Genomic DNA, 24,292 nt, shown 5'->3' with positions numbered 1-24,292 from the left:
ACTGTTCCCACTCAGGTCCTTGATTGACTTACGTGGTGGCTCAACCCCTGCATAGTATGTGCAGGGGTTCTCTTTTCGCAGCCTTAACCATCAATGACACTAGTATCGAACACATCAGCCCTAGGCTGGGGAGCCCACCTAGGGTCCCTCTGGACTCAGGGCCTCTAGTCTCAAGAAGAGCTTTCCCTCCATATCAATGTCAGGGAGCTCAGGGCAGTTAGCCCAGCCTGTCAGGGGCATTCCTACTTCACATTACAAACAAGATCATTTTGGTTCTCACAGACAACACAACAGCCATGTTCTACATCAAGAGACACGGTGAAGCACTCTCTTACCCCTATGTCAGAAAGCAATCCAGCTGTGGGAGCTCTGCATTGGACAGTCTAGAAGCGTCCTACCTTCCGGGAATGCAGAACCAGCTGGTGAATCAACTCAGCAAGTCTCTCTCCTCTCACCACAAATGGTCCCTCCAATCAGACGTCACAAGGGGCATCTTCCAATGGTGGGGACTCCCCTTATAGACCTGTTTGCTACTGAAACAACAGGAAATGACACCAGTTTTTCTCCTCGTAAGACTACAGCCCAAGGTCTCTAATAGACACATTCCTGTTGTCATGGACAAATCACCTGTATTATGCATTCCCTCCTACCCTGTTGATACACAAGATTCTGATGAAGATCAAGCAGGACTGAACACAGGTCATTCTCATGCCCTGGCATGGCCCAGACAACATTGGTTCACCACCCTCTTAGGCCTTTCAGTGGAAGCCCTGCTACTGCTTCCTCTACACCTGGACCTGATCTCCCTAGACCATGGTTGACTGCCCCAGCCAAACCTCAGCTCCTTCCATCTGACAGCCTGAAATCTCCATGGCTGAATCCTGAGAGCAAGCTTGCTTGGAGCAAGTCCGTAGAGTCCCACAAGGCAATAGAAAACCCTCCTACAAGGCCATCTACCTTGCAAAATGAAAACGATTCTCCATCTGGTTCTCCCAATGGGGAATTCCACTTATGTAGTCCTCACTACAGTTAATTTTGGAGTACCGTTTGCTTCTGAAGCAAGCTTTGGCCCTCTCCTCAGTCAAGGTTCACCTTGCAGCCATCTTAGCCTTCCATCCCAAGGTTAAAAACTGATCTATTTTTTTGCACAAGATGTTTCTGCATTTTGTTAAAGGCCTGGAGAGGGTATACCCATGGGTAAGAGAACCTATTCCTCCCTAGGATCTAAACCTTATCCTGTAGAAGTTCACAGGTCCACCATTTGAGCCGTTTCAGTGTGGTCGTTGTTGAACCTCTCCTGGAAAGTGGCCATCACTTCAGCCAGAAGGGTTTCAGAGATCCAGTCGCTTATGTCGTAACGCCCATATATGATCTTCAAGGATAATATACAGCTGCGTCCACACCCATCGTTCCTCTCTGAGGTGGTTTCACAATTCCACTGCAGTGGAAGCAATCTTCCTGCTGGAATTCTACCCTAAACCACATGCAAACAGAGAGGAACAGCGCCAACACTCTTTGGATGTTACATGGGCTCTAGCTTTCTATGTAAAAGGACCAAACCATTCTGCAGATTGATTCAGCTGTTCATAGCGATAGCAAAAAGGATGAAGGGCCTTTCCATCTTCACCCTGAGAATTTCATCCTGGATTACTTTATGCATTCAGGTGTGTTATGAACTCGCAGGTGTCCTGCCTCCAGCTAACCTGGCTGCTCATTCCACAAGATTGCAGGCCTCCTTGGCCACCTTCCTAGTGCAAGTCCCTATTCAGGACATCAGAGCAGCAACCTGGTCATCAGTGCACACATTCTCAATGCACTATGCCAGGGTGGCCAAACGGCAGCTCGCAAGCCAAATGCAGCTCTTTTACAGTTAAAAATGTGGCTTCTGGAACTCCCCAGGCCTCCCCATTCTCCACCTACCAGATTGTGACGGAGGTGGGGGAGAACTCGGGGCTTATGCCTTGCAGCAGGATGGTGTGGCTAGGGACTTCCAACAGGGAGAGGGGTCTAGAGCAGGGTTGGGCAAACTATGGCCCACGAGCTAGATCCGGCCTGTCAGGGCTTTCAATCTGGCACCATGTCTCTGCAGCCCCTGGGGGAGGATGGGGCAGAAGGCTCTATGCGCTGCCCCCGCCTGCAGGCACCACCCCCTGCAGCTCCCATTGGCCGGGAATGGGGAACCGCAGCCAATGGGAGCTTCGGGGATGGTACCAACAGGCGAGGGCAGTGTGCAGCGGAGTCCTCTGCCCCACCCCACTCCCAGGAGCCACTGCTGGACGTGCTGGCCACTTCTGGGAGCAGCGCGGGGCTGGGGCGGGCCAGGAGCCTGCCTTAGTCCTGCTGTGCACTGCTGCCACCCCAGAGCCACTCGAAGTAAGTGGCACCAGGCCGGAGCCTGCACCCTGAACCACTGCTGCACCCTGCACCCCAACCCCCTGCCCTGAGTCCCCTAACCCTCTGCCTTGAGCCCCTTGCTGCACCCCAACCCCCTGCCCCGAGCCCTCTCCTGCATTCTGCACCCCCCCTGCACCCAAACCCCCTGCCCTGAGCCTCCAACCCCCTGCCCTGAGCCCCCTGCTGCACCCTGCACCCCTCGTGCACCCCAACCCTCTGAGCCTCCTCCTGCACCCCAACCTCTTGCCCTGAGTCCCTTCTTGCACACTGCACCCCCTTCCACACCCCATACTCCCTCCTGCACCCCAGCCCCCTGCCCCAGCCCTACATTCATGGCCCTGCATAACATTTCCCCACCCAGATGTGGCCCTCAGACCAAAAAGTTTGCCGACACCTGGTCTAAGGGCTTCAGCCCCACGGGAGGTGCCTGCTGGGTCTCAGGGCTTCAGCCCCAGGGGAGGTGCCAGCTGAAGCCCCTAGCCTCACCACTGTGCTGCAGGGCAGAAGCCCCAAGCTCTGGAAGATGCACCCAGCTCTCAAACTTCTGAAGATTGTCATATGTGGCTTGGAAGGTCAATAAGTTTTGCCACCCCGGACTATGCCATCACCCAGCAAGCTAGAGATGATGCCAATTTCAGCCACACAGTCTTTTAGCCAGCCTGTCTTTGAACTCCAAGCCCACCTCCTGTACAACTGCTTGTGAGTCACCAACATTGGAATGGACATGTGCAACCACTCGAGGAAGAAAAAACAGTTACTAACCTTTCTTCAGCTGTTCTTAGAGATGTGTTGCACATGTCCATGCCAAAACCCACCCTCTATCCCTTTTTATTTGAGTCAATCGGTAAGAAGAAACTGAAGAGGAATGGGATTGGCAGGGCCCTTTATACCGGCGCTATGAGTGCAGCAATAGAGGGTGTCAGAGCCAACCTGATGGATACCACTAGGGAAAAAATTCCAGCAGATGTGCTTAGGGCATGCATACACCTACGTTGGAATGGACATGTGCAACACGTCTTGAAGAACAACAGTTACAGAAAGGTTAGTAACCATTTTTTCTTTGTTCTCTTTCCTGCAAGATGTAAATGCTTTATAAAACCTGATTTCTTTTTTTTTAAATCAGATCTCTGTTGATGGCTTCAGATATATTGCTAACAGCTGCAGTGAGATTAAGCACTTGGTAATCAATGATATGCCAACTCTTACAGACAAATGTATTCAAGTAAGAAATTGAAAACAACCTTGCATTTAAGGGAAATTTCTGCCATTGAATATATGTGTACCTTTCACATTGACTTCAAAGGGAGTTGTGCACATGCAATCTAATAGGAGAATTTCACCCTTTAAGCACTTTTAAAAAGAATATATTTTTTAAAACATCACCAAACAAATTGATCAATTTTCTTCCAGACCAGATTTACAAGTCCTTTTAACTCTTAATTCCTCTCAGAAACTTTCAACAGTTGTTCCATCTTTTCCCAGCTGTGTATTGGCACAATGAAAGCATAATCTCCTAACATATAAATAAGACTTATTTGGCTTTATTTTGTATAAAATCAAAGTTTAGCTGGCCATTAGTATAGAATATCAGGCCAATATTGTGCCACTGATTTCTTGCAGAGAACTTCCTGTTGACTTCAATGAAGAGTTCTGCATTAAAATCGAAGGCACAACAGGGCCACAGATATGGTAAAACAATTTCAAGCTTCTGCAAATCTAATTGTTAACTAGATGCATACCCTTGCATTTCTGCCCCTCAGCATACCTCAGGTCACTGATTTTTTCCCTGCTTATGTTTCAAATTATAATAAAAAATACAAGATTTTAAGTTGATTATCTGTACCATTGGTCACAGTTTAAAAGTTTAGTATTAAAATTGGGTTATAACTATAATGGAAGAAAATACAATTGTTATTATTAGATAAATGAACAAAATATTAGTTAGCTTTTGGCTATGTAACATACCACAGATGTGGTTGTTCTGTTTAATCATCCGTTTTTGTTTTCTTCAAAGGCTTTAGTTGAGAAATGCCAACAGATTATGTCTGTTGTTTTTCTGGACTCTCCACATCTTTCTGATGTAGCTTTTAAAGCCCTTGCTGAATGTAAACTTGTCAAGGTCAGAATTGAAGGTCAGTGACTTTACAGTATTTCAGCAGAATTATTAATTTATGCTTTTAAAGTCTGATTTGGCTCATTTGAAAACAGCAGGAGCATTTCAGTTAATTTCAGTGGGGATTTGGATCAAGCCCTTAATGCATGGCTAATATGTGATTTATGCCTTCATGTTTTTCAACAGGAAATAATCGGATTACTGATTTAAGTTTCAAGTTGATGAGCAAATCTTGCCCACAAATCAAGCACATTTATATGGCTGATTGCCAGAAGATTACAGATGTCAGTCTTAAGACAATTTCTCCATTGAAGTATATTCTTGTATTGAATTTAGCAGACTGTGTAAGGTAATAAATTACATCCAGTTTTCTGTGATCTATTTATTTTAGTTAAATGATTTATATTCCTCTTAAGGTGAATTGCTTTCAGATTTAAATGCTCCGACTGTGCTAATAAATATATTATTAATTTATTTTAAATATATTTTTGTTCCAAATATACCAAATATGTACCAAATACAAATACATTTTGTTCCTGTAGCATGTTTTGAAAAATACATTGGATATAAATACTTATTAATACCCAAATCTAGCAAAGCACTTAAGCATCATGTAACTCTAAGCACATGAGTAGTTCCAGGCATGTACTTAAGTGCTTTGCTGGATTCAGGCCATAGTGAGGATAGTACGAAACAGAATAGAATGTACTGTGGGACAGGACAATTAGAGTTTAAGGGTGTTTTATTAGCTTCTTGAAGATGGAGGTAATGAATTCGGACTAGGAAGTACTAAGACATAAACAAAAGTACCTTCTTTTTCGCAGCTATCAGCATAAAAGCAACAAGTTGCATTACTGCAGAAATACAGATTTGATGTAAAATCTGTTTTCAAATTTAAGTTTGTATTATGTTATTAGAAACAAAGCCAAATAACAAATAGATTATGGGCCAGATCGTGGCCCAGGCTCCAGAACATCAAAAAAGAACCCTGAAACTGTCCCCATTCTAAGTTTTGTGGTGTAGTGGATGTGTCAGGAGGGATGAGCACAAAAAATTATTTAAATCTTGGCAGTGGCACATTAAATAGTGCCATGCAATTGGGTTGCTGCTTATCTTGAGATTTCTAGGGTCATCCTCATTTTAAGGGGGCTACATTCACAAGCAAAAGGATGGCAACACTCTCATGGTGTTGTCCATCATCCCATCCAGAATACAGTAAGGTTTCTCCTGAGGCTGTTGTTAATCTTCCTGATCCCGTCCATCTGCTCTCGCTGACACCCAGAATGTGTAAGACCTGTAGCATCTCATCTCTGCTGTGACCTGAGCTAGCTTTCCTATTTTGTACATTGTCCATATGTTCTAAAAAACAAGTTTGGTTTTTGTCTTGATGTTGAGCATGTCAGTCTTCATGCCAGTGGCTTCCTTTCAGCTTTCACTGCTGGCAATTATACGGGTCATTGACTCCTGAAGGCAGGGGGGAAAGTAAAATGGAACTCTTTCCAGTATGAGGCTGCTCTGTCTCTCCCCTCCCCCGAAATTGGCAGGGCCTCAGGTGGAAGGGGCAGGGCCCATATGAGTTCCCTGGCCCATGCCACCCAGGGCTCCAGTGGCGATTAAAGGGCTCGGGGCTCTGGCCAGTGCTGCCAGACAAATCCCTCTGTCAGCGGCGGGGTGGTGGGGAGAACAGTCTGCCGACACAGACTCGGGGGATTGTTAGAGCATGCAAGCTGTCCTGCCATGACAAAGTACGGATACCAGAGTACAAAATCAACCACAATAAGACAGATATCATGACCTTTAATATTGCCTCACCATCACCAGTACAGACAGAGGATTATGTTCTCACCAATGTAGAAATATTCACATACTTGGGCAGCACCATCAGCCAGGACGGTGGAATAAACCAGGACGTTTGGAACAGAACCAGTAAAACCAGGAATACCTTCAGTAGCTTAAATACAGTCTGGAAATCATCAAAGTACAATGCCAAAACCAAACTCAAGATTTATCAGAGTGGCATACTTTCAACAATGCTTTATAGTGCAGAATGCTGGGAAATGAGAAAGTATGACATGTCCAAACTGTCTTTATTCCATACAACCTGCCTCAGAAAAATCCTCCGTATCTTTTGGCCCAGAACAATCTCAAACCAAGATCTGTTGAGACAGTGCAGCCAAGAGGATCCGAGCACCATCATTGCCAGGAGGCATTTGAGATGGATTGGCCATATGCTTCAGATGGAAACTGATTCCATCAACAGAATAGCAATAAGATGGACACCTGAAAACAACATTGCAAACAGCTGTGGAAACCGAGCTGAAAAACCTGGGGCATAGCAGAGGAACCATTGAAAGACTTGCCAGAAACAGACAGAAGTGGAGGAGCTTCACGGCTGCCCTAAATGCCAGAGGCGTAATGGGAACATGATGATGATGATGATTCACAAGCAATTAAATCACTTTGGGGCTTGTTGATGCTGCATCACAATGTGATAACAATGCATGTAAATATAATTTATGTTGTGTTGAGTTGTACCACAGAAGTGGCATGACATTATGATGGTGGAGACAGCTGCATGAATTTGCTTTAACACTTAGACCACATCTATACTAGAAGGATTTACCAGTAACATTTTTACCTACATAGAGCTGTTGATATTGTAACGTTGCTGCTGTGTGCATGCACACTTTGCTGGTGCTGCCTGTCTGCACTGTGAGAAGTTGTATTGGCAAGACACACGTTGCTGTGGGTAGGTTTCCCAGTGCACACTGCATGATCTAGCACACTGCCTTGTGGAACATTTAGAAAGTACATTGTGGGATGTCAACATTCCTGTCAAGAAATTGTATGGGAGCTTAGATTCAAGTTCCCACAATTTGCTCTACTCCAGTCTCCATCCCATAATCTCATATTTTTGTGCTATATTTTTTAAAATTCCCACAATTATTTTCGATCTCTCTGCCATCTCTCTGGCAGAAGCATAGATGGTGAACAGAATGCTGGAGTTCTTGTTTCTGTTGTAGTGATAGGACATCTGGGCCTGATTCTTCTGTACTTGCAGCACCTCCGAGCTACTACAGGGGCCGGGCATGCAGTAGTGAAAATGAGAAATTTGAGCACGAGTGGATGCTGCAGACAGGGAATGAAAATCGCCAGGTACAGCAGACATTCACCAGCTGCACATGGTGGAGTAGTGCTTCCGGTCCTGTGAAATGAGCATTGAATTGAGGGATCACATTGTGATGCAAATCTGGGATACCAGTGGAAGTTTGTAATGCAGAAGGCCACATTTTTGGAATTGTGTGCAGAACTTGTCCCAGTCCTCCAGCACAGAGACACCAAAATGAGAGCTGTTTTGATAGTGGGGAAACAGGTGGCAATCATGCTGTGGAAGCTAACAATACTGGATTGCTATCTGTTTATAGACAATCAGTTCCATGTTGGGAAGTCTGCAGTAGGGGCTGTTATCATTCAGGTGTGGAATACCATTAAAAATGTCCTGCTACACATGATTGTGGCTCTGGGCAATGTGCAGTAAATAATAGATGGACTCAATGCTATGAGCTTCCCAAACTGCAATATGAGAGACATGTCCTGAGTCTGTCTTGCTTCTGAATATACAAACAGAAAGGAATACTTCTTCAGGTTATGCAGACACTGGTGGATCCCTGAGGATGTTTCACTGACATTAACACTGGGCTGTGTGGCAAGGTGCATGATACCTGCATTTTCAGGAACACACAACTTTGATGACAAGTTGCATTCACAGAGATTTTCCTGGACCAGCACATTCACAGTGGTGTGATTGCAATCCCAATTGTGATTCTTTGGGGGTCTCAATCTACCCTTTGCATCCCTGGCTTATGAAACTACATGTTGGGCTCCTAGACAACAGTAAGAAAAGATATAACTATCCTCTGAGCTGGGTGCAAGATGATGGTTGAATGTGCATCTGGTAGATTGAAAGGATGGTGGAGTTGTCTCATGACTACACTGGATCACAGTGAGCCAAATATTCCTGTTATTGATGCACGATGTGTGACTCACATCATATTTGTGAGGCAAATAGGGAAACGTTACCAACAAGATGGAGGAGGGGAACTGGAAAATCTGTCTGATTTTGAACATCCAAACCCAGGGGCAATTACAAGAGCACACCAAAGTGGTATAAAGTTGAAGGAGGCTTTAAGAGCACATTTTAGATAGTGTTCTTTAGTAAGCCAGTATGTTGCTTTGTGTTTATTTGTGTCACTTTGCGATTAAATTGTAGTTTGCTACAATCCATGGTACGCCCACATCTTGAATACTGCATACAGATGTGGTCTCCTCATCTCAAAAGATATACTGGCATTAGAAAAGGTTCAGAGAAGGGCAACTAAAATGTTTAGGGATTTGGAATGAGTCCCATATGAGGAGAGATTAAAGAGGCTAGGACTTTTCAGCCTGGAAAAGAGGAGACTAAAGGGGGGATATGATGGAGGTATATTAAATCATGAGTGATGTAGAGAAAGTAAATAAGGAAAAGTTATTTACTTGTTCCCATAATACAAGAACTAGGGGCCACCAAATGAAATTATTGGGCAGCAGGTTTAAAACAAATAAAAGGAAGTTCTTCTTCACACAGCACACAGTCAACTTGTGGAACTCCTTGTCTGAGGAGGTTGTGAAGGCTAGGACTATAACAGCGTTTAACAGAGAACTGGATAAATTCATGGAGGTTAAGTCCGTTAATGGCTATAGGCCAGATGGGTAAGGAATTGTGTCCCTAGCCTCTGTTTGTCAGAGGGTGGAGATGGATGGCAGGAGAGAGATCACTTGATCATTGCCTGTTGGGTTCACTCCCTCAGGGACACCTGGCACTGGCCATTGTCGGTAGACAGGATACTGGGCTAGATGGACCTTTTGGTCTGACCAGGGCTGGTGCAACCATTTAGGTGACCAAGGCGGTCTCCCAGGGTGCTGAGATTTGGGGGGCACCATTTTCTTTGGCAGCGACCGTGGCGGCCGGATCTTCAGCTGCCCCTGTCGCCACTGGCATTTAGGCGGAGGGAGCTGGGGCAGGGGAGCGCAAGGAGGGCCGCCTGCAGCAAGGATGGGGAGGCACGCAGGGGAACTCCCCGCCCCAGCTCACCCCTGCCCCACCTCCTCCCCAAGCACACCATGGTTGCTTCACTTCTCCCGCCTCCCAGGCTTGTGGCGCCTAAGCTGATTGGCACTGCAAGCCTGGGAGGCGGGAGAAGTGAAGCAGCGATGACGTGCTCGGGGTGCTCGTGCTCGGAGCAAAGGTGAGCTGGGGTAGGGAGCTGCCACAGGGGGACCACCTCAGGGCGGAGGGGGGGAGCTGCCACGGGGGGGGGGTGCCTCAGGGCAAGGGTGCAGGAGGAGGTGCAAGGTGGAAGTTTCGCCTAGGGCGCAAAACATCCTTGCACCGGCCCTGGGTCTGACCCAGTATGGCCATTCTTAAGTTCTTATGTTAATATACTGTTTGAATCGGGAGAGAGGATATTGGTTTGGGGGTCACATGGGGGTCCTATAAGACAAAATAAATCTTGATTTTCACAAACCAAACTTTACTGAACAATTATAAACCATAACACTTCTACAAAACCCCACTTAAAACCATTTTTTTTAAAAGGTGCTGAGCTTTCCTGTATGAATCACTTATCAGAGTAGGTTCACTCACTGGAGTTGAGTGGAAGGAATAGTGCAACACACTATGCTGGGAGACTGGGGAGGGTCCTATGAGCCAGGCCCTGGAACCCTACAATTGTCCAAGCATTGTAATGGCTGCTGGGGTGCAAGTTTTTGGGAGATTTTTATCTGTATATGCTGTCCCAGGAGCTGCATAATGTCCTGGTGGACTTCACTATGCACCTCCTGGTCCTTCTGCCTCTCCTCCAGCAAGTGCTTTCTCTATACTCCCTTGTTTTGTGGATCTTGAACCTAGAGCTCCTGAAGAGATCTGAGACCATGTCCTCCACTGACTGTTTCTTTTTCTTTTTGATCAGTTAGTCTTTTCAACAGGTGTGTGTGTGGGTGCCTCTCAAAGATACCTTAGGCAAGGTCACTGATAAACAACAAGACAGACAGACAGTGTGAGACTTAAAGGCTTGGCCTACAGAAAAAGATAAATGAGAAAATTCCCTAAAAAGTTCCCCTAAAAAAATCATAAAAATATGAACAGGATCAGACTTTCCAGGCTGCTTGCATTAGGACACTTGAGCAGCTCCCAGTATGGTGAGTGTATTGTGGGCACTTATCACAGCCTAAAGCAGTGAGAGGGGGAAGATCTACTGTGTGTCCTTGGTAATAAATATAGAGAGAGTGCAGTAAATATTGCAACATTTATTACAGGCAATGGTGATTCTCACTGAAAAAATCACTCATGAAGTAGTCAAAGGCCAAGGGAAGGCAACTGCTTAAGGCAACACAAAGCCACTGGGCCCTTATGCTGCTGGCCTCTTCACAGTGATGGTGCTGCCGACATGGGAGTTTCCTATAGCAGGGAAGAACCAAAGCAACCCTTCCAAGAAATCTCAAGGCAAAACTTAAAAAAATAACTGCTTTAAAACTTTATCAAGATTGTGCCAGATAATAACAGGGAGATCTGTGGCAGGATCAACACAACACTCCAAAAGTGGAGGAGAGTGGTTGTCACTGCTTAGTCCTGCAGGTGAATTCAAGGCCAAGCTCTCCAGAGGCAGCAACAAACTGTCTTTCTACACCTGGATCCAATTACAGCATGCAAATAATTTGTTTTGGGCTTGGACTCTTGGATTGGAAAACCAGAGCTCTCTGCATGTTTTGAAGTTTAAAATACATGTTTCCTGTATACCTTTAGCCATAGAAAATGAGGTAGTTTGAATGAGCAGTTCCTGGATTGCTTGCAAGAATTATTTGAAATTTTCTCTGTGTTTTATTTGAATGCTCAGATTTCAGTATCATGTTTTTCTTTTTCTGCTTGCAATGCATTTATTTATGTTGCTCTCTTTTTTGCATATGACTGCCAGTGCATGTTGTTAAAATAAACCAGGTTCTTTGAAATGCAATTCCTTTGGTCCCTGCCCATGCAGTTTTGGACACTATTTTGAGTGTGTGTAGGAAGGATTTTTGCGGCACGTGAACAATTTATTTTTTAAGCCATGAAACAAGTGGTAACAGTGGGGTTTTCCTCCAGGCTCATCTGGGTTAGATTTGGCTTACACTCCTAGCTCTCCGCGTTGTCTCCATCCTTCACATGCACCCTCCTCAACAAGTTCTTCATCGCTGGCCACTGCTGGGGTTCCTTCCTTCAGGTCTTGTGAGGTGTCCATGGTAATTTCTGGAGTGATGGTGGTGGTGTCCCCATCAAGCATGGCATCCAGCTCCACATAGAAGTGGTAGATATGGTGGCCAGCCCCAGATTTTTATTGGTCTCCCTTGACTCTTGGTGCAACTGATGCATTTCCTTCCCCTCCACCAAGGATGGCACATGAACCATTGACTGGGGGAGGTTAGCTCCCAGCCCTGCCCCTTCCACCCGAGGACATGCCCCTTCCATGTCCCCCCGCACCAGAGCCCAGAGGCTCCTCCCCACTGCAGCCACCGGTCCCCACCCCAGGCTAGCCCCCCAAGCCCTGGAGCGCTGGCAGCGCGGCCTCGGTCCTGGAGCTCTGGCAGTGCAGCCTCAGTCCCCCTCCCGTTCCAGAGCACCGGAAGGGCAGCCTCCCCAAGTCCCGGAACGCCAGGAGGGCAGTCAGTGCACAGCCACAGCCCCTCCACCCCAAGTCCCCAAACGCCAGGAGGGCAGTCAGTGCACAGACACAGCCTCCTCCCCAGTCCCAGAACACTGGGATGGCAGGGAGCATGTGGCTGCAGCCCAAGCTGGGGCCACTGCACAGGGGGACTGGAGCTGCTGCAATGTTCCTTCTCTTCACAGGCTGAGGAAATTCAGGACTTCTTTTCTGGATCAGGCAGCAGCTTGAGGTTTAGCTGGAGTTTTGTGGGAAACTATAACTATGTGGTCATAGAGGTGTGCTTGCCAGTGGGGGCTAGCCAGAAGAGGGGCACTTCAAAAATATGCTTGGTCTTTCAAAGTGGGGGGGAGGGGAGAAAGAGGGTCAGATTTCCAGTCTTTGGCTATGTCTTCACTACCCGCCATATCGGCGGGTAGCAATCAATTTCTCGGGGATCGATATATCGCGTCTCATCTAGACGTGATATATCGATCCCCGAACGCGCTCCTGTCGACTCCGGAACTCCACCGGAGCGAGCCGCGGTAGCGGAGTCGACAGGGGGAGCCGCGGACGTCGATCCCGTGCCGTGAGGACGGTAGGTAATTCGATCTAAGATACTTCGACTTCAGCTACATTATTCATGTAGCTGAAGTTGCGTATCTTAGATCGATCCCCTCCCCTAGTGTAGACCAGCCCTTTGTGACGCCTGGGCAGCAAAGTTTAGAGCTGTCATTGTTTCTGGAATAGTGGCATTGTGGGACTGTTCCTGGAGGACTATTTTGCTGCTATAGGTAATCCAGTATCCACTTATACATTCTACCATTGCACCTGTGCCATTAGAGGGCTTCTTTTTCATAAGCAAAGCTATCAAATTCTTCCTCTGGCTACTTATTCAAATTCGGCTAAAATAAATGATATTGGGCAACTACCAGTTTCAGTCACGGTTTATCTGTAATGCTGGTCATCAGATGCAAATTATATATTAAATCATGTGGATTATGAAAATGTGTATGTGTGAATATGTTTTTGTATTTATATTTTAGAATCAGTGATGCAGGTTTGCGATCATTTTTAGAAGGATCTTCAGGGACAAAGCTAAGAGAACTGAACTTGACTAACTGCATCCATGTCACTGATGCCTCCCTCATGAAAATAGCCCAAAGGTACTGCACTATTGTGCCACCAGTGTTGATCTGGTGGTAATTAGCAATTATTCTCTTAAAATATTATTTTTTAGAAAATTAAATTTGGCAAGTTATAGGGCTCAATGCAAGGGTAACTGGGTGAAATTCTATAGCCTGTATTATACAGGAGGTTAGATTAATCTATTGGAATCTTCTGGCCTCAGAATCTATGAAAATGATAGCTAGTGATTGAGAGTTCATCTCTACTAATTCAAAAAACTGGAAAGTGAAGTTCAGTAAAGTAAAACTTCTTAAAAGCTTGTTGCCAGCTCTCGCCATTTCGCCGCCCCAAGCACAGCGGCACGCTGCGGGGGGCACTCTGCCGCTCGCTGGTCCCGCGGCTCCGGTGGACCTCCCACAGGCGTCCCTGCAGATGGTCCGCTGGTCCCGCGGTGCCAGTGGACCTCCTGCAGGCGTGCCTGCGGATGCTGCACCGGAACCGCGGGATCGGCGGACCCTCCGCAGGGACGCCTGTGGGAGGTCCACCGGAGCCGCCTGCCGCCCTCCCGGCAACTGGCAGAGCGCCCCGCATGGCATGCCGCCCCAAGCACGTGCTTGGCGCGCTGGGGCCTGGAGCCGGCCCTGGCCAGGTGGCAGAGCTGTCTTTAATTGTCAGCATTTCAAAGCTACATTTTTTAACTCAATAAATATGCATAACCATGTACAAACTAATGAGAGCTGCATGGCAAACCCCCTCCACATCAAGTTATAAATATAACCTTCAATAGGATCGCTGGGAGGAGGACTGGAGGAGTGCTGGCTGTATATCTGCCAAAAAGTCATCTTGCAGTTGCAGGACAAGATGGCGTAATGCAGGCCACTGTTAGTTACTCCTCTGAGCAGGAGCAACGTTCATGATTTGCCAGTGTTTGCTGCTAACAGTAGCATGCATGTTAGCATGCTGGGTGATGCCTGTGTCTTTTAGCTGGCAGACAAGTCTCCTTTGAGGCCATGGAGTGTGGACTAGGGCACTATCTGGGTGTACCCCTATTGCTCTTTTGAGCACTAGAAGGGTTCCTATCTGCTGACTGTATAAGAGGAAGAAGCTCTTAATACTTTTCCCTCTTGTAATGCACCTACCCAGAAAAGAGAGGGTCTAGCACAACATAGTTTATTCAAAAAGAGATTTGTTGGATTATTGTCATTTAATGTGTTTAAAATGTACAGAATTATTTTTCCAGAAAAAAAATGCATGAAATAGTAGATTTCATCCATAGTGTAGAATCAAGATGAGCTAGGCCCAAAAGAACTGATATGTAGTTCTGATGTTCAAAATATAAGGAAAACTTGCCTACAGTGTTGTTTAAGAATATATGTTTTGAAACAGATATTGTCGGTAGTTTAACCTTGGATCAGTGTTTTTGTTAAAAACCTACATTGTGTAGAACAGTAAATATTCTGTAGAGTTTGGATATTTTAAGGCTATTACATAATCTTATGTCTTGATTATATGATCTTATTGCCATTGGCTGGAGTGGCTCATAACCTTGAATGCCTTCCTCAGGGCAGACTATCAGAAACAGGGCAGATGCCCCAAATTGGCAGTGTGCTCTGTAATTAGATTTCACTTCAAATATACTCTCTGTGTCATGTTTAGAACTGTGAGTAGCCCCATTGGACAGAATAGCTACTTACAGTACTGAGCACTATTCCTGGCAGTAAGTGTTTGCAGAACTGGGTTCTATTTCTTACTTGGAGGTGTAAGCAATGTCCTACAAGCGGATAAATTGCAGTCCAAGTTTCTGATTTTGGGCAGTGTTTGATTGCTGTTTGTTCTTCATATTTTGGTTATAGTATTTGTTGGTTTCTAATTTTTGTAGCTCCATACATAATTTTGTATTTTTCAGTAAGTCATGTACCCCCCCCCCAAATCTTACTGAAACTCAGTGGGAGCTGGATGCCTGATTTCTTAGGCTACCTTGAAAATCCCAGCCAAAGATATTACAAAAAATGTACACAGGGCGACTCTAGGTATTTTGCCGCCCCAAGCACGGCAGGCAGACTGTCTTTGGCGGTTTGCCTGCGGGAGGTCCCCGGTCCCGCAAATTCGGCGGCACGCCTGCGGGAGGTCCGCCGAAGCCACAGGACCAGCAGACCCTCCACAGGCATGCCGCCGAAGGCAACCTGCCTGCCGCCCGCACGGTGACCGGCAGAGCGCCCCCCGTGGCTTGCCTCCCCAGGCACGCACTTGGTATGCTGGTGCCTGGAGCTGCCCCTGAATGTACATAACATAATACGTTTGCATAATGAAGTGGAAAGCTCACATTTCTGTGTTTTAATTTAGGTGCCATAATCTGACCTACCTGAATATGCGTTACTGTGAAAGCGTGACTGATGCTGGGATTGAAGCACTGGGAAACATGACCTCATTGATATCTATTGATATTTCTGGAACCACTGTCTCAGATATGGTAAAAACCCCATAAAAGAAAATCAATGCATCTTACCTAGATATTTTTCCTTAGTAATCCACACCCCATTTAAAAAAATCACAGAGATATTAAGTAGCGAAGTTACCGTATCTTTAAAATATTCTGTAAAGTTTTGTAGACTGTTCTGTACTGATGAATTTGATACATTTCAAGAACAGTTTCATAACTGCAGTAGTGTTTTAGCTTAAGAAAGGGCAGTGTAGTAACTGGGCTTTGTGAAGGGATCTCTGTGGGGGTTTGGAATTCAATCCCTTGATTTACAGACAAGCCATGGAGTTGCAATTCAGACCCTCCACATTCATTGTTCCATGCCATGCCTCTTTGCAGCTGCTATGCAGGATTTCTGCGCCTTTGGATTCACATAACTGTAAACTCAGTGGCCCTACCCCCAAACTGCCTTACATACTGCCTTTCTAAGGGGCTGTGCGCAGTGACCGTCTCCCTTCAGCACCCATCCCTCTTTGACTCAGATCCTGGAGCATCCAGGGGAAGGCCAGGAGCTGGACGAGGGATATACACATTGCCCAGGGTCTGGAGGGAATTCTGCTGTAAAGGTCATACAGACCAGGGTTGAATTTCTCATTCTATAGCCCTTTTCCAGGGAGAATTAAGCTGGTTGCAAATCAAAATGTTCATCCTGTGGGAAATTCTAATATTGTAAACATTCTTTTCATCCTGAATCAAGACAAAAAATTGAAATATTGAAATTTTTCATGGAATGGAAAGTTGCCAAAAAAATCAATTTGGAACATTTCATTTTGACATTGCATATTGAAATGTATTGATATTCCCAAATCTAAATATTTCATTTTTGATGGTTGAACTGGCCTTAAATGTTTTGTCTTAAGTTGCTAGGCTTCCCAGCCAGAAGGGGGTGTTTCCCAAGACACACATGATCAGATGACTTCTATGCTGCACTATGTTGTTCAACCAGTGAGGGAAACTGTGGTGCATCATGGGAGATGTAGTCCAGTCAGGGAGCCCACCCCATGAAGGAGAATGGAGACATGAGGCACGCAAACTACAACTCCCATGAGGCTTGGCTGCAGTTCAAACATACACAGATTTATGTTGAACTGATCCAAAACGAAATGTTTCAGTATGGTTTGGCAAATGAAAATTTTTTGACTCAGGTTGATTAAGCTTGAGGGAAAATTGAAAAAATTAGAGTAAAACATTTCCAAAGGAAATTTTGAATGTGTGAAAACTGCATTTTCTATCGAAAACATATTTAGATAGAAAATTTGTAACAGCTCTAATAGAGAGGCCCCCTTACATTCTGCTCCACGGTATAGCTGCTAGTGAAAGAAGCTCTGGCAAGGTAGCTTCAAAGATGTCAAGTTGCCGGGAGCAGGAAACAGCCATAGAGGGCCTTGGAGCCAAGTTATACACATGGGGCTTCCACACAGATGTTCATGGCTCTTGGCAGATCCTCCAGGATCCACAGTGTTAGGAGCCAGGTCATTTGCTTCTTCAATAGGAGTCCAAACCCTACTCTCCTGATAGAGAAGTCTGGAAGAAACTGTGAGAGAAACCTCTGCAGTAATTTCTTTCCCCTGGACTCCTTACTGTATGCTCTTCAGTGTTGACTCAGACCCTGTTTATGCAAACCTGTGAGCAAGAAAATCAGTGTTTGGCTCTAAAGCAGTATTTGTTCAAAAGCAATTAAAAACTACTTATCCTTGATGGAGGCATAGAAAAGGAAAGAGTAACCCAAATAACAAGAATGGGGAGAAAAACAAGGGATTTTAATTTAATTTAAATATAATTTAGCCAATGTTGGTATTTTTATAGTATATTTTATGTGAGATTTGGAATTCTTGGAACTGTGAACTGTAAAATTTTATAATGTAAGAATATTCTTTTGATTTTCTTCTCTTTTTTGACCACAGTCAGCCAGTTAAGATACTGTATGTTGCTTCTTATTCTGATTTACATGCAGCAGAGCCCCATGCTGCAGGCAATCATCCAAACTCTGTTGCTGACACTAAATTTTTCAGACATTCAGTTTTCCCTCCTCCCACAAGACAGATAAATTAACCCTGAAATTTACCATTTATCACTGTAGTATACAGTGTTATTGTAGCTGCATTGGTCCCAGGATATTAGAGAAACAAAGTGGGTGATGTAATATCTTTTATTAGACCAACTTCTGTTGATTAGACAGAAGCTTTTGAGCTTACACAGGCCTCTTCTTTAGGTGTAGAAAATGTACTCAGGCTTTGTCTACACTGCCACTTTACAGTACTGAAACTTTCTCACTCAGGGGTGTGAAAAAACACTCCCCCCCTCCGAGCAATGCAAGTTTCAGCGCTGTAAAGTGGCAGTGTAGACAGTGCACCAGCGCTGGGAGCCAGGGAGCGCTCCCCTCATGGGGATGGTTTTTTATTTACAGCGCCAGGAGAGCTCTCTCCCAGCACTGGTGCCATGACTACGCAGCCACATTAAAGCACTGCCATGGCAGCGCTTTAACATTGCTAGTGAAGACATGCCCTCAGAGTGTCATGGCTAAATATAAGGTGGAACAGAATGTTTAGCATAAGTAGTTATCCCATATTTCAAGGGACCATTCAAGATGAAGTGGCCCTTTAACACCTCTCCAGTCATGGGGAGCGGTAGGGGAGGATTGAAATGAGTTACAGATTGTTGTAATAAGCCATAAATCCAGTGTCTCTATTCAGGCCATGATTTTTAGTATCTAGCAAAGTTTAGAATTTAAGCTCCCAAGCGTGTCTTTTGAAGGTGTTGTGCAGGTTTCATTGGAGGATGTGGACTGAGAGGTCTGCTATAGAGTGATCTCTTCGTGAAAAGTGTTCACCCACAGGTGATACAGTATTTTTGTCTTTTATCATTTTTCTGTGTGTTTATTCTAGAGCATAGTGATTGTCTGATTTCACCCAGATAGTTGCTTTTGGGGCATTTAGTGCCATGGATGAGGTCCATCACATTATATGATAGGCATGTGTAGGATCCATAGATCTTGAAAGGTGTGGTGTGGGAGAGTGTTGATCATCATAGAAGTTGATGCTAGTGGATGCTAGTGTGGGAATGTTCTAGAGAGAGTTCAATAGATGGGCGGTGGTTGGTGAAGTTGTGGTGGAAATCTTTCTGGGAGTTTAAGTCATCTGTCCAGAGGATGAAAATAACATCTATGTATACCAGGTATATCATTAGTTTTGTGGTGCATTTGTCCAGAAAGTTCTTCTTCATAGTGGCCAATGAAGAGGTTGCCATATTGGGGAGCCATTGGCTGTTCCTATGGTTTGGACAACATTTCTGTTATTGGATTTAAGATTGTTATGGCTGAGAATGAAGTGGATGAGTTTGGCAATATGTTTAGGATGGATATCATCTGTAGGTGAACACTTTTAACAAAGTGTTTACCCTATATCTGGCGTCTTAGTCCTCATCCTCAAAAGAAACCTGCACAACACCTTCAAAAGATGAGCCTGGGAGCTTAAATTCATAACTTTTCTCGATACTAAAAATCACGGACTGAATAGAGACACTGGATTTATGGCTTATTACAACACTCTACTTAACTCTCCCCCATTCCCTTCTATGACTGGAGAGGCGGCAATGGGCCATTTCATCTTGAATGGTCCCTTGAACTATGTATTAATTATGCTAAACATTCTGTTCCACCTTGTATTTAGCTGAGATATTGAGTACTTTTCCCAGACCTGAAGAAGAGCTGTGTGTAAGCTTGAAAGTTTGTCTGGCTCACCAACAGAAGCTGGGTTAATAAAATACATTACCTCACCCATCTTGTCATTCATCATTGTAATTATTTCTGAACTAACTGCTAGCAGTGGCCATTACACTGTCATTCTCTGTGCTATATACTGTACCCAGAGTATACATCATCTCCTTACATCTTGAGACATGCTATGAAAAGTCATCTAACAACATTTTGTTTAATTTGTGTGTGCTTTGAGTTTTTGATGAAAGAGTGATTAATTTAAACTTATTTTATACACTTTTTATAGTAATATAAATGAAGTTCAAACAAGATAGATATTTACACTTTTAATTTAAACTTTGTAAGTACTGTGCAGAAGTTAGTTTTGAATACTGAAGTAAAGAACATCAGGTTTCAAACCCAATGGATCCAACACCATTAAATGATGCTACTTAGGAGAAACCATGAGGGCCAAATTCTTTTCTGCAGTCTGTAAAGCGAATCTCTGTTGCATATTCTTCAAGTATTCTGTCCTAATGATCGAGGTTAGAATTGCTGCACTGCATACATACATAATATATTTTGTATAGTGGTCAAAAATCATATGCAATCTCTGAAAATGTTTTGATTGGATTACTGGGCTGAGAAACCATAAATAGGAGCCTAAATTCAAATTCCTACTGCCATATTTAGCTATCTGACTGGTTTTCAAAACTAGCAATACTCAACAGCTTCCATTGCCTAACTATAGATCTAGGAGCATAATTTTGAGAGAGAAAAAATGGCCATTCTGGATAAAGAGGACACTTGACCTGTTGCTTGTATGGAGAAATTTGTTGACACTTGAAATTAGATTTAACAAAAGACACAGTTTTTTATAGAAGAATATTTCAGGATCCCCATTGGACCCACTGTAATGAATATTGTAGTGCTCTTAGCAAATCCATTTTCACTCTGTCCCATGCCTGTGACCGTTTTAGAATCATTGCCATGTGGTGCTTGAAGAGGCTAAGCTTCTTTTCTAAGCTTTTCTTTCCAAATGTTAGGCCAGTTAGTCAAAACAAAACAAGAGTGCCAATGGAAATACAACAAAAATTAATCATTGTAAATATTCAAGCAGCAGTATTATTCTTAGCAAATGTATTTGTATTGTATGCAGGGAAAAATACTTAATTTATTAGATATTTCAGCAAGTAAACGCATCAAAAGGTCCCTGATTCAACACATGCTTACAGTGTAAGCATGTGTTGAATCAGGGCCCAAGATTCGTGATGAACAATGTAAGAAGCTGATATGATGCCTTTTTCTGTTCTTGCTTTGTTATATTTCATAATGATATTGTGGCACCATTACTATGGAACTTATCTTAATTTGCTCATTAGGTTTCAGACTGTTGCTCTCACTCACCTGAGGCCCAACTGTGTTACTCTTGGTCACAACATTAGCACTTACGAGAGTAGTCCAGTTGGGACCACCTGCATGAGTAAGTACTCACTAACACGAATAAGGACAGCACAGTTGAGTCCATTGAAATCAATAGGACTACTTTTGAAGTTCTAGTTAGCCTGAGACAGAATGACAGAACCTGGCCCCAGATAATTTTGGGATTAAAAATTTAACTGAAAAAAATGAGATTTCCTGATGGGTTACTACAGTTTTGATTCTAAAAAGCAGATAGGAGGAATTTCTAGTCCCTATACGTATTGTATTTTTGTGAGCTTGATCCTGCAAGCCCTTGCTTTCTCATGGGGCCTAATCCAATGCTCAGTTAGGTCAATAGGAGTCTTTCCACTGACTTCAGTGGACATTGGATCAGGCTCATAGTGTTTACTCTTCCCCATAGAGCCATTGACTTCAGTGGGACTGAGTGCAGGAATGAAGGTTTGCAGGATCAGGCACCAAACTGGTAACATCAAAAAATATTGTTAATGTCAAAGGAAAGTGTGAAAGTATTCAGTTATTTTCATTTAATAGAAGATCATCAAGGTTAATAATGTTTAAGACACTTTCCATTCAGTTACAGTGTATGTTACTTTTGGGAAATTGTTTTTTTCCCCTTTTACAAGACTTAAAACGTGCTATGATAGTAGCAAGGAAGTACCTGATATGCACATTTTCAAGCAATTTCCTGTCTGCAGTATTTCCAAAGTACATCTGCAGTACTTAAAAAATATAAATGTCTTCATTTCTGTTACTTCTGCCTTCCCTCCATGGAAGAGGGGATTCAGTATTATGTCTATGCTACTCTTTTATTGCCTTGATACACAGGTCATAACTACACTTAATGGAAACATAAGCTATAGTCTAACATTCTTGTGTCTACTGTTTTCATTAAAAAGGATACAAGGATTTTTGATCTGTCTGGGAACCAGCAAGTTTCAGACATATCTCAGCCCAAAGACATACGGTACAATCTTCTGAAAATAATGGGATATGAGCAAGGACATAGCCTATATTCTAATACCTCTCAAATGTATTTTATTGAAGGGAATCTTTCTCTTTTCAATTTTACATTTCAGAATACATTTCCTTATTTATTAATAATCAAAATGATTTTGATAAATAACACATGTATTAAAAAGTCACAAGAATGTTTTTGTAACAAAGATATTGTTCTTCTTCCCCTCATACTCCAAAATGGTTGCTCAAAATTTTTCCAAAAAGCAGTTTTGGGCTGCAAGCAAGTCTGAGAAATTTCAGCCTGAAGATTAAAGTTTTGGAATGTTCTTCTTTGAGTGTTTGCAGACATGTATTCCACTCAGGTGTGTGTGGGCTGAAGCTGGAGAACATTGCTGACCAGCACCCATCAGGGCGGCGCTTGTGCCCTCTGGCTGTCATAGCCCCTCCCATGGCTATATAAGGGCCATAATGGTCCGTATAAGGGTGGTGCTGCCCTAACTCTCCTGCATTCCTTCTCACTGCCTGCAGCTTCAGTCCAAGCTTCCTGTACAGATTTTACCGCACGGTTTCTGATGACAACAGTGAGACTGTCTGTAAAGTTAGTAAATAGTACCCTTGTAGTTAGTACTTAGTTTAAAAATTAGTTCTCTTTATAATGTTACATAGATATGACCTCACTAGGGTTTAAGTACAGTCCTTTGTTTGGGGTGGCTATTCCCAGTAATGACCTCCACACGTGGTGTTTGTTATGTCTAAGAGAGGGGTATTAAAGATCTTCTATTAAAGAAAAGTGCTCCATTTGCTGCTCCTTTAAGAAAAGGACTCAGGAGACCTGGGGCTTACATTTAATACAGCATCTCATGGAACTGCCATGAGGCTGGATTGAGCCCTCTGCAGATCTCCAGGTCTATCAATCTTTGGAGCTCGTGCTGACCCCAGATAGGCTGCCAGATTCAGATTGTTCCCTTCCTCTGGTCCCCCAAAGAAGAGGATTCATAAAACTAATTGGAGCCATTCCGGAGCTCAGAGAGAATTTCCCTCTTCTTCTAGGAGGAAGGTGGAACACCACCATGTTTCTTTCGTGGGCTAAAACCCACTTCATTGGATGCATGCAGTGGAAAATACAGTAGGAAGATATATATACACAGAGAACATGAAAAAATGGGTGTTGCCATACCAACTCTAAGAAGACTAGTCAATTAAGGTGGGCTCTTATCAGCAGGAGAAAAAAACTTTTGTAGTGATAATCAGAATGGCCCATTTGAAACAGTTGACAAGAAGGTGTAAGTAACAGTAAGGGAAAAATTAATAGGGGAAATAGTTTTTACTTTGTGTAATGACCTATCCACTCCCAGTCTTTATTCAAGCCTAATTTAATGGTGTCCAGTTTGCAAATTCCGTTTCTACAGTTTCTCATTGGATTCTGTTTTTGAAGTTTTTTTGTTGAAGAATTGTGACTTTTAGGTCTGTAATTGAGTGACCAGGGAGGTTGAAGTGTTCTCTGACTGGTTTTTGAATGTTATAATTCTTGACGTCTGATTTGTGTCCATTTATTCTTTTGCATAGAGACTGTCCAGTTTGGCCAATGTACATGGCAGAAGGGCATTTCTGGCACATGATGGCGTTTATCACATTGGTAGATATTTGGGTGAACAAGCCTCTGATGGTGTGGCTGATGTGATTAGGTCCTATGATATTGTCCCTTGAATAGATATGTGGACAGAGTTGGCAATGGGGTTTGTTGCAAGGATAGGTTCTTGGGTTAGTGTTTTTGTTGTGTTGTGTGTGGTTGCTGGTGAGTATTTGCGCCAGGTTGGGGGGCTGTCTGTCATGCATCTGACGAAGTGGGTATTCACCCACGAAAGCTTATGTTCCAATACATCTGTTAGTCTTTAAGGTGCCACTGGACTCTTTGTTGCTTTTTACAGATCCAGACTAACACGGCTACCCCTCTGATACCTGATAACGAATGTTATTGCAGCTTCAAGTTGCCAGTATATGATGACAGTGGCTACAGTTCTGGCTGAGATCTCGATGCAGCACTGGACTTCAGTCAGAGCAGGGTGTTTGGTAGCCCTAGCAGATTTGGCCCCTTCATTACTGGCAGGCTATTCAGGGGACTCTTCATACTTGAGGTTAGGATCATCTGCTTCTTCCCCATCTCCTTCCAAGATCTGGTTTTGCAAATCTTTTAGATCTTCTATGATGGAGCATTATTGGTAATGAGACTGACTGGGGGATAGGAGTTCTTGGCCCAGTGCTTATTGGCCTCTGATACGCTACTCATTTCCAAATTGGCCTCCTTGTGATCCATGGACTATCTCACATTCTTCAGGAGCCCAGTCAACTTCTCATTCTAACCTGAGATCACT

At 43.9% G+C, this 24,292-nt stretch overlaps 1 protein-coding gene across 5 annotated transcripts in view; it reads left to right on the top strand.

Annotated features, from left to right (window-relative positions):
* Positions 1 to 24,292, top strand: part of FBXL13 (F-box and leucine rich repeat protein 13) — a 183,904-nt gene that overhangs the window by 123,161 nt on the left and 36,451 nt on the right. For all 5 annotated transcript variants that reach the window (XM_050925534.1, XM_050925516.1, XM_050925507.1 and 2 more), the window contains 5 exons: positions 3,518 to 3,616; positions 4,409 to 4,526; positions 4,694 to 4,856; positions 13,266 to 13,385; positions 15,691 to 15,817. In XM_050925534.1, coding sequence (XP_050781491.1) covers positions 3,518 to 3,616; positions 4,409 to 4,526; positions 4,694 to 4,856; positions 13,266 to 13,385; positions 15,691 to 15,817 — 627 coding nt within the window. The remainder of the gene's footprint in view (positions 1 to 3,517; positions 3,617 to 4,408; positions 4,527 to 4,693; positions 4,857 to 13,265; positions 13,386 to 15,690; positions 15,818 to 24,292) is intronic.

Source organism: Gopherus flavomarginatus, chromosome 1 (assembly GCF_025201925.1).
Source record: "Gopherus flavomarginatus isolate rGopFla2 chromosome 1, rGopFla2.mat.asm, whole genome shotgun sequence".
Classification (NCBI taxonomy): domain Eukaryota; kingdom Metazoa; phylum Chordata; order Testudines; family Testudinidae; genus Gopherus; species Gopherus flavomarginatus.
Note: the sequence above shows the minus strand (reverse complement) of the source record. Positions and strands in the feature narration are given on the sequence as shown.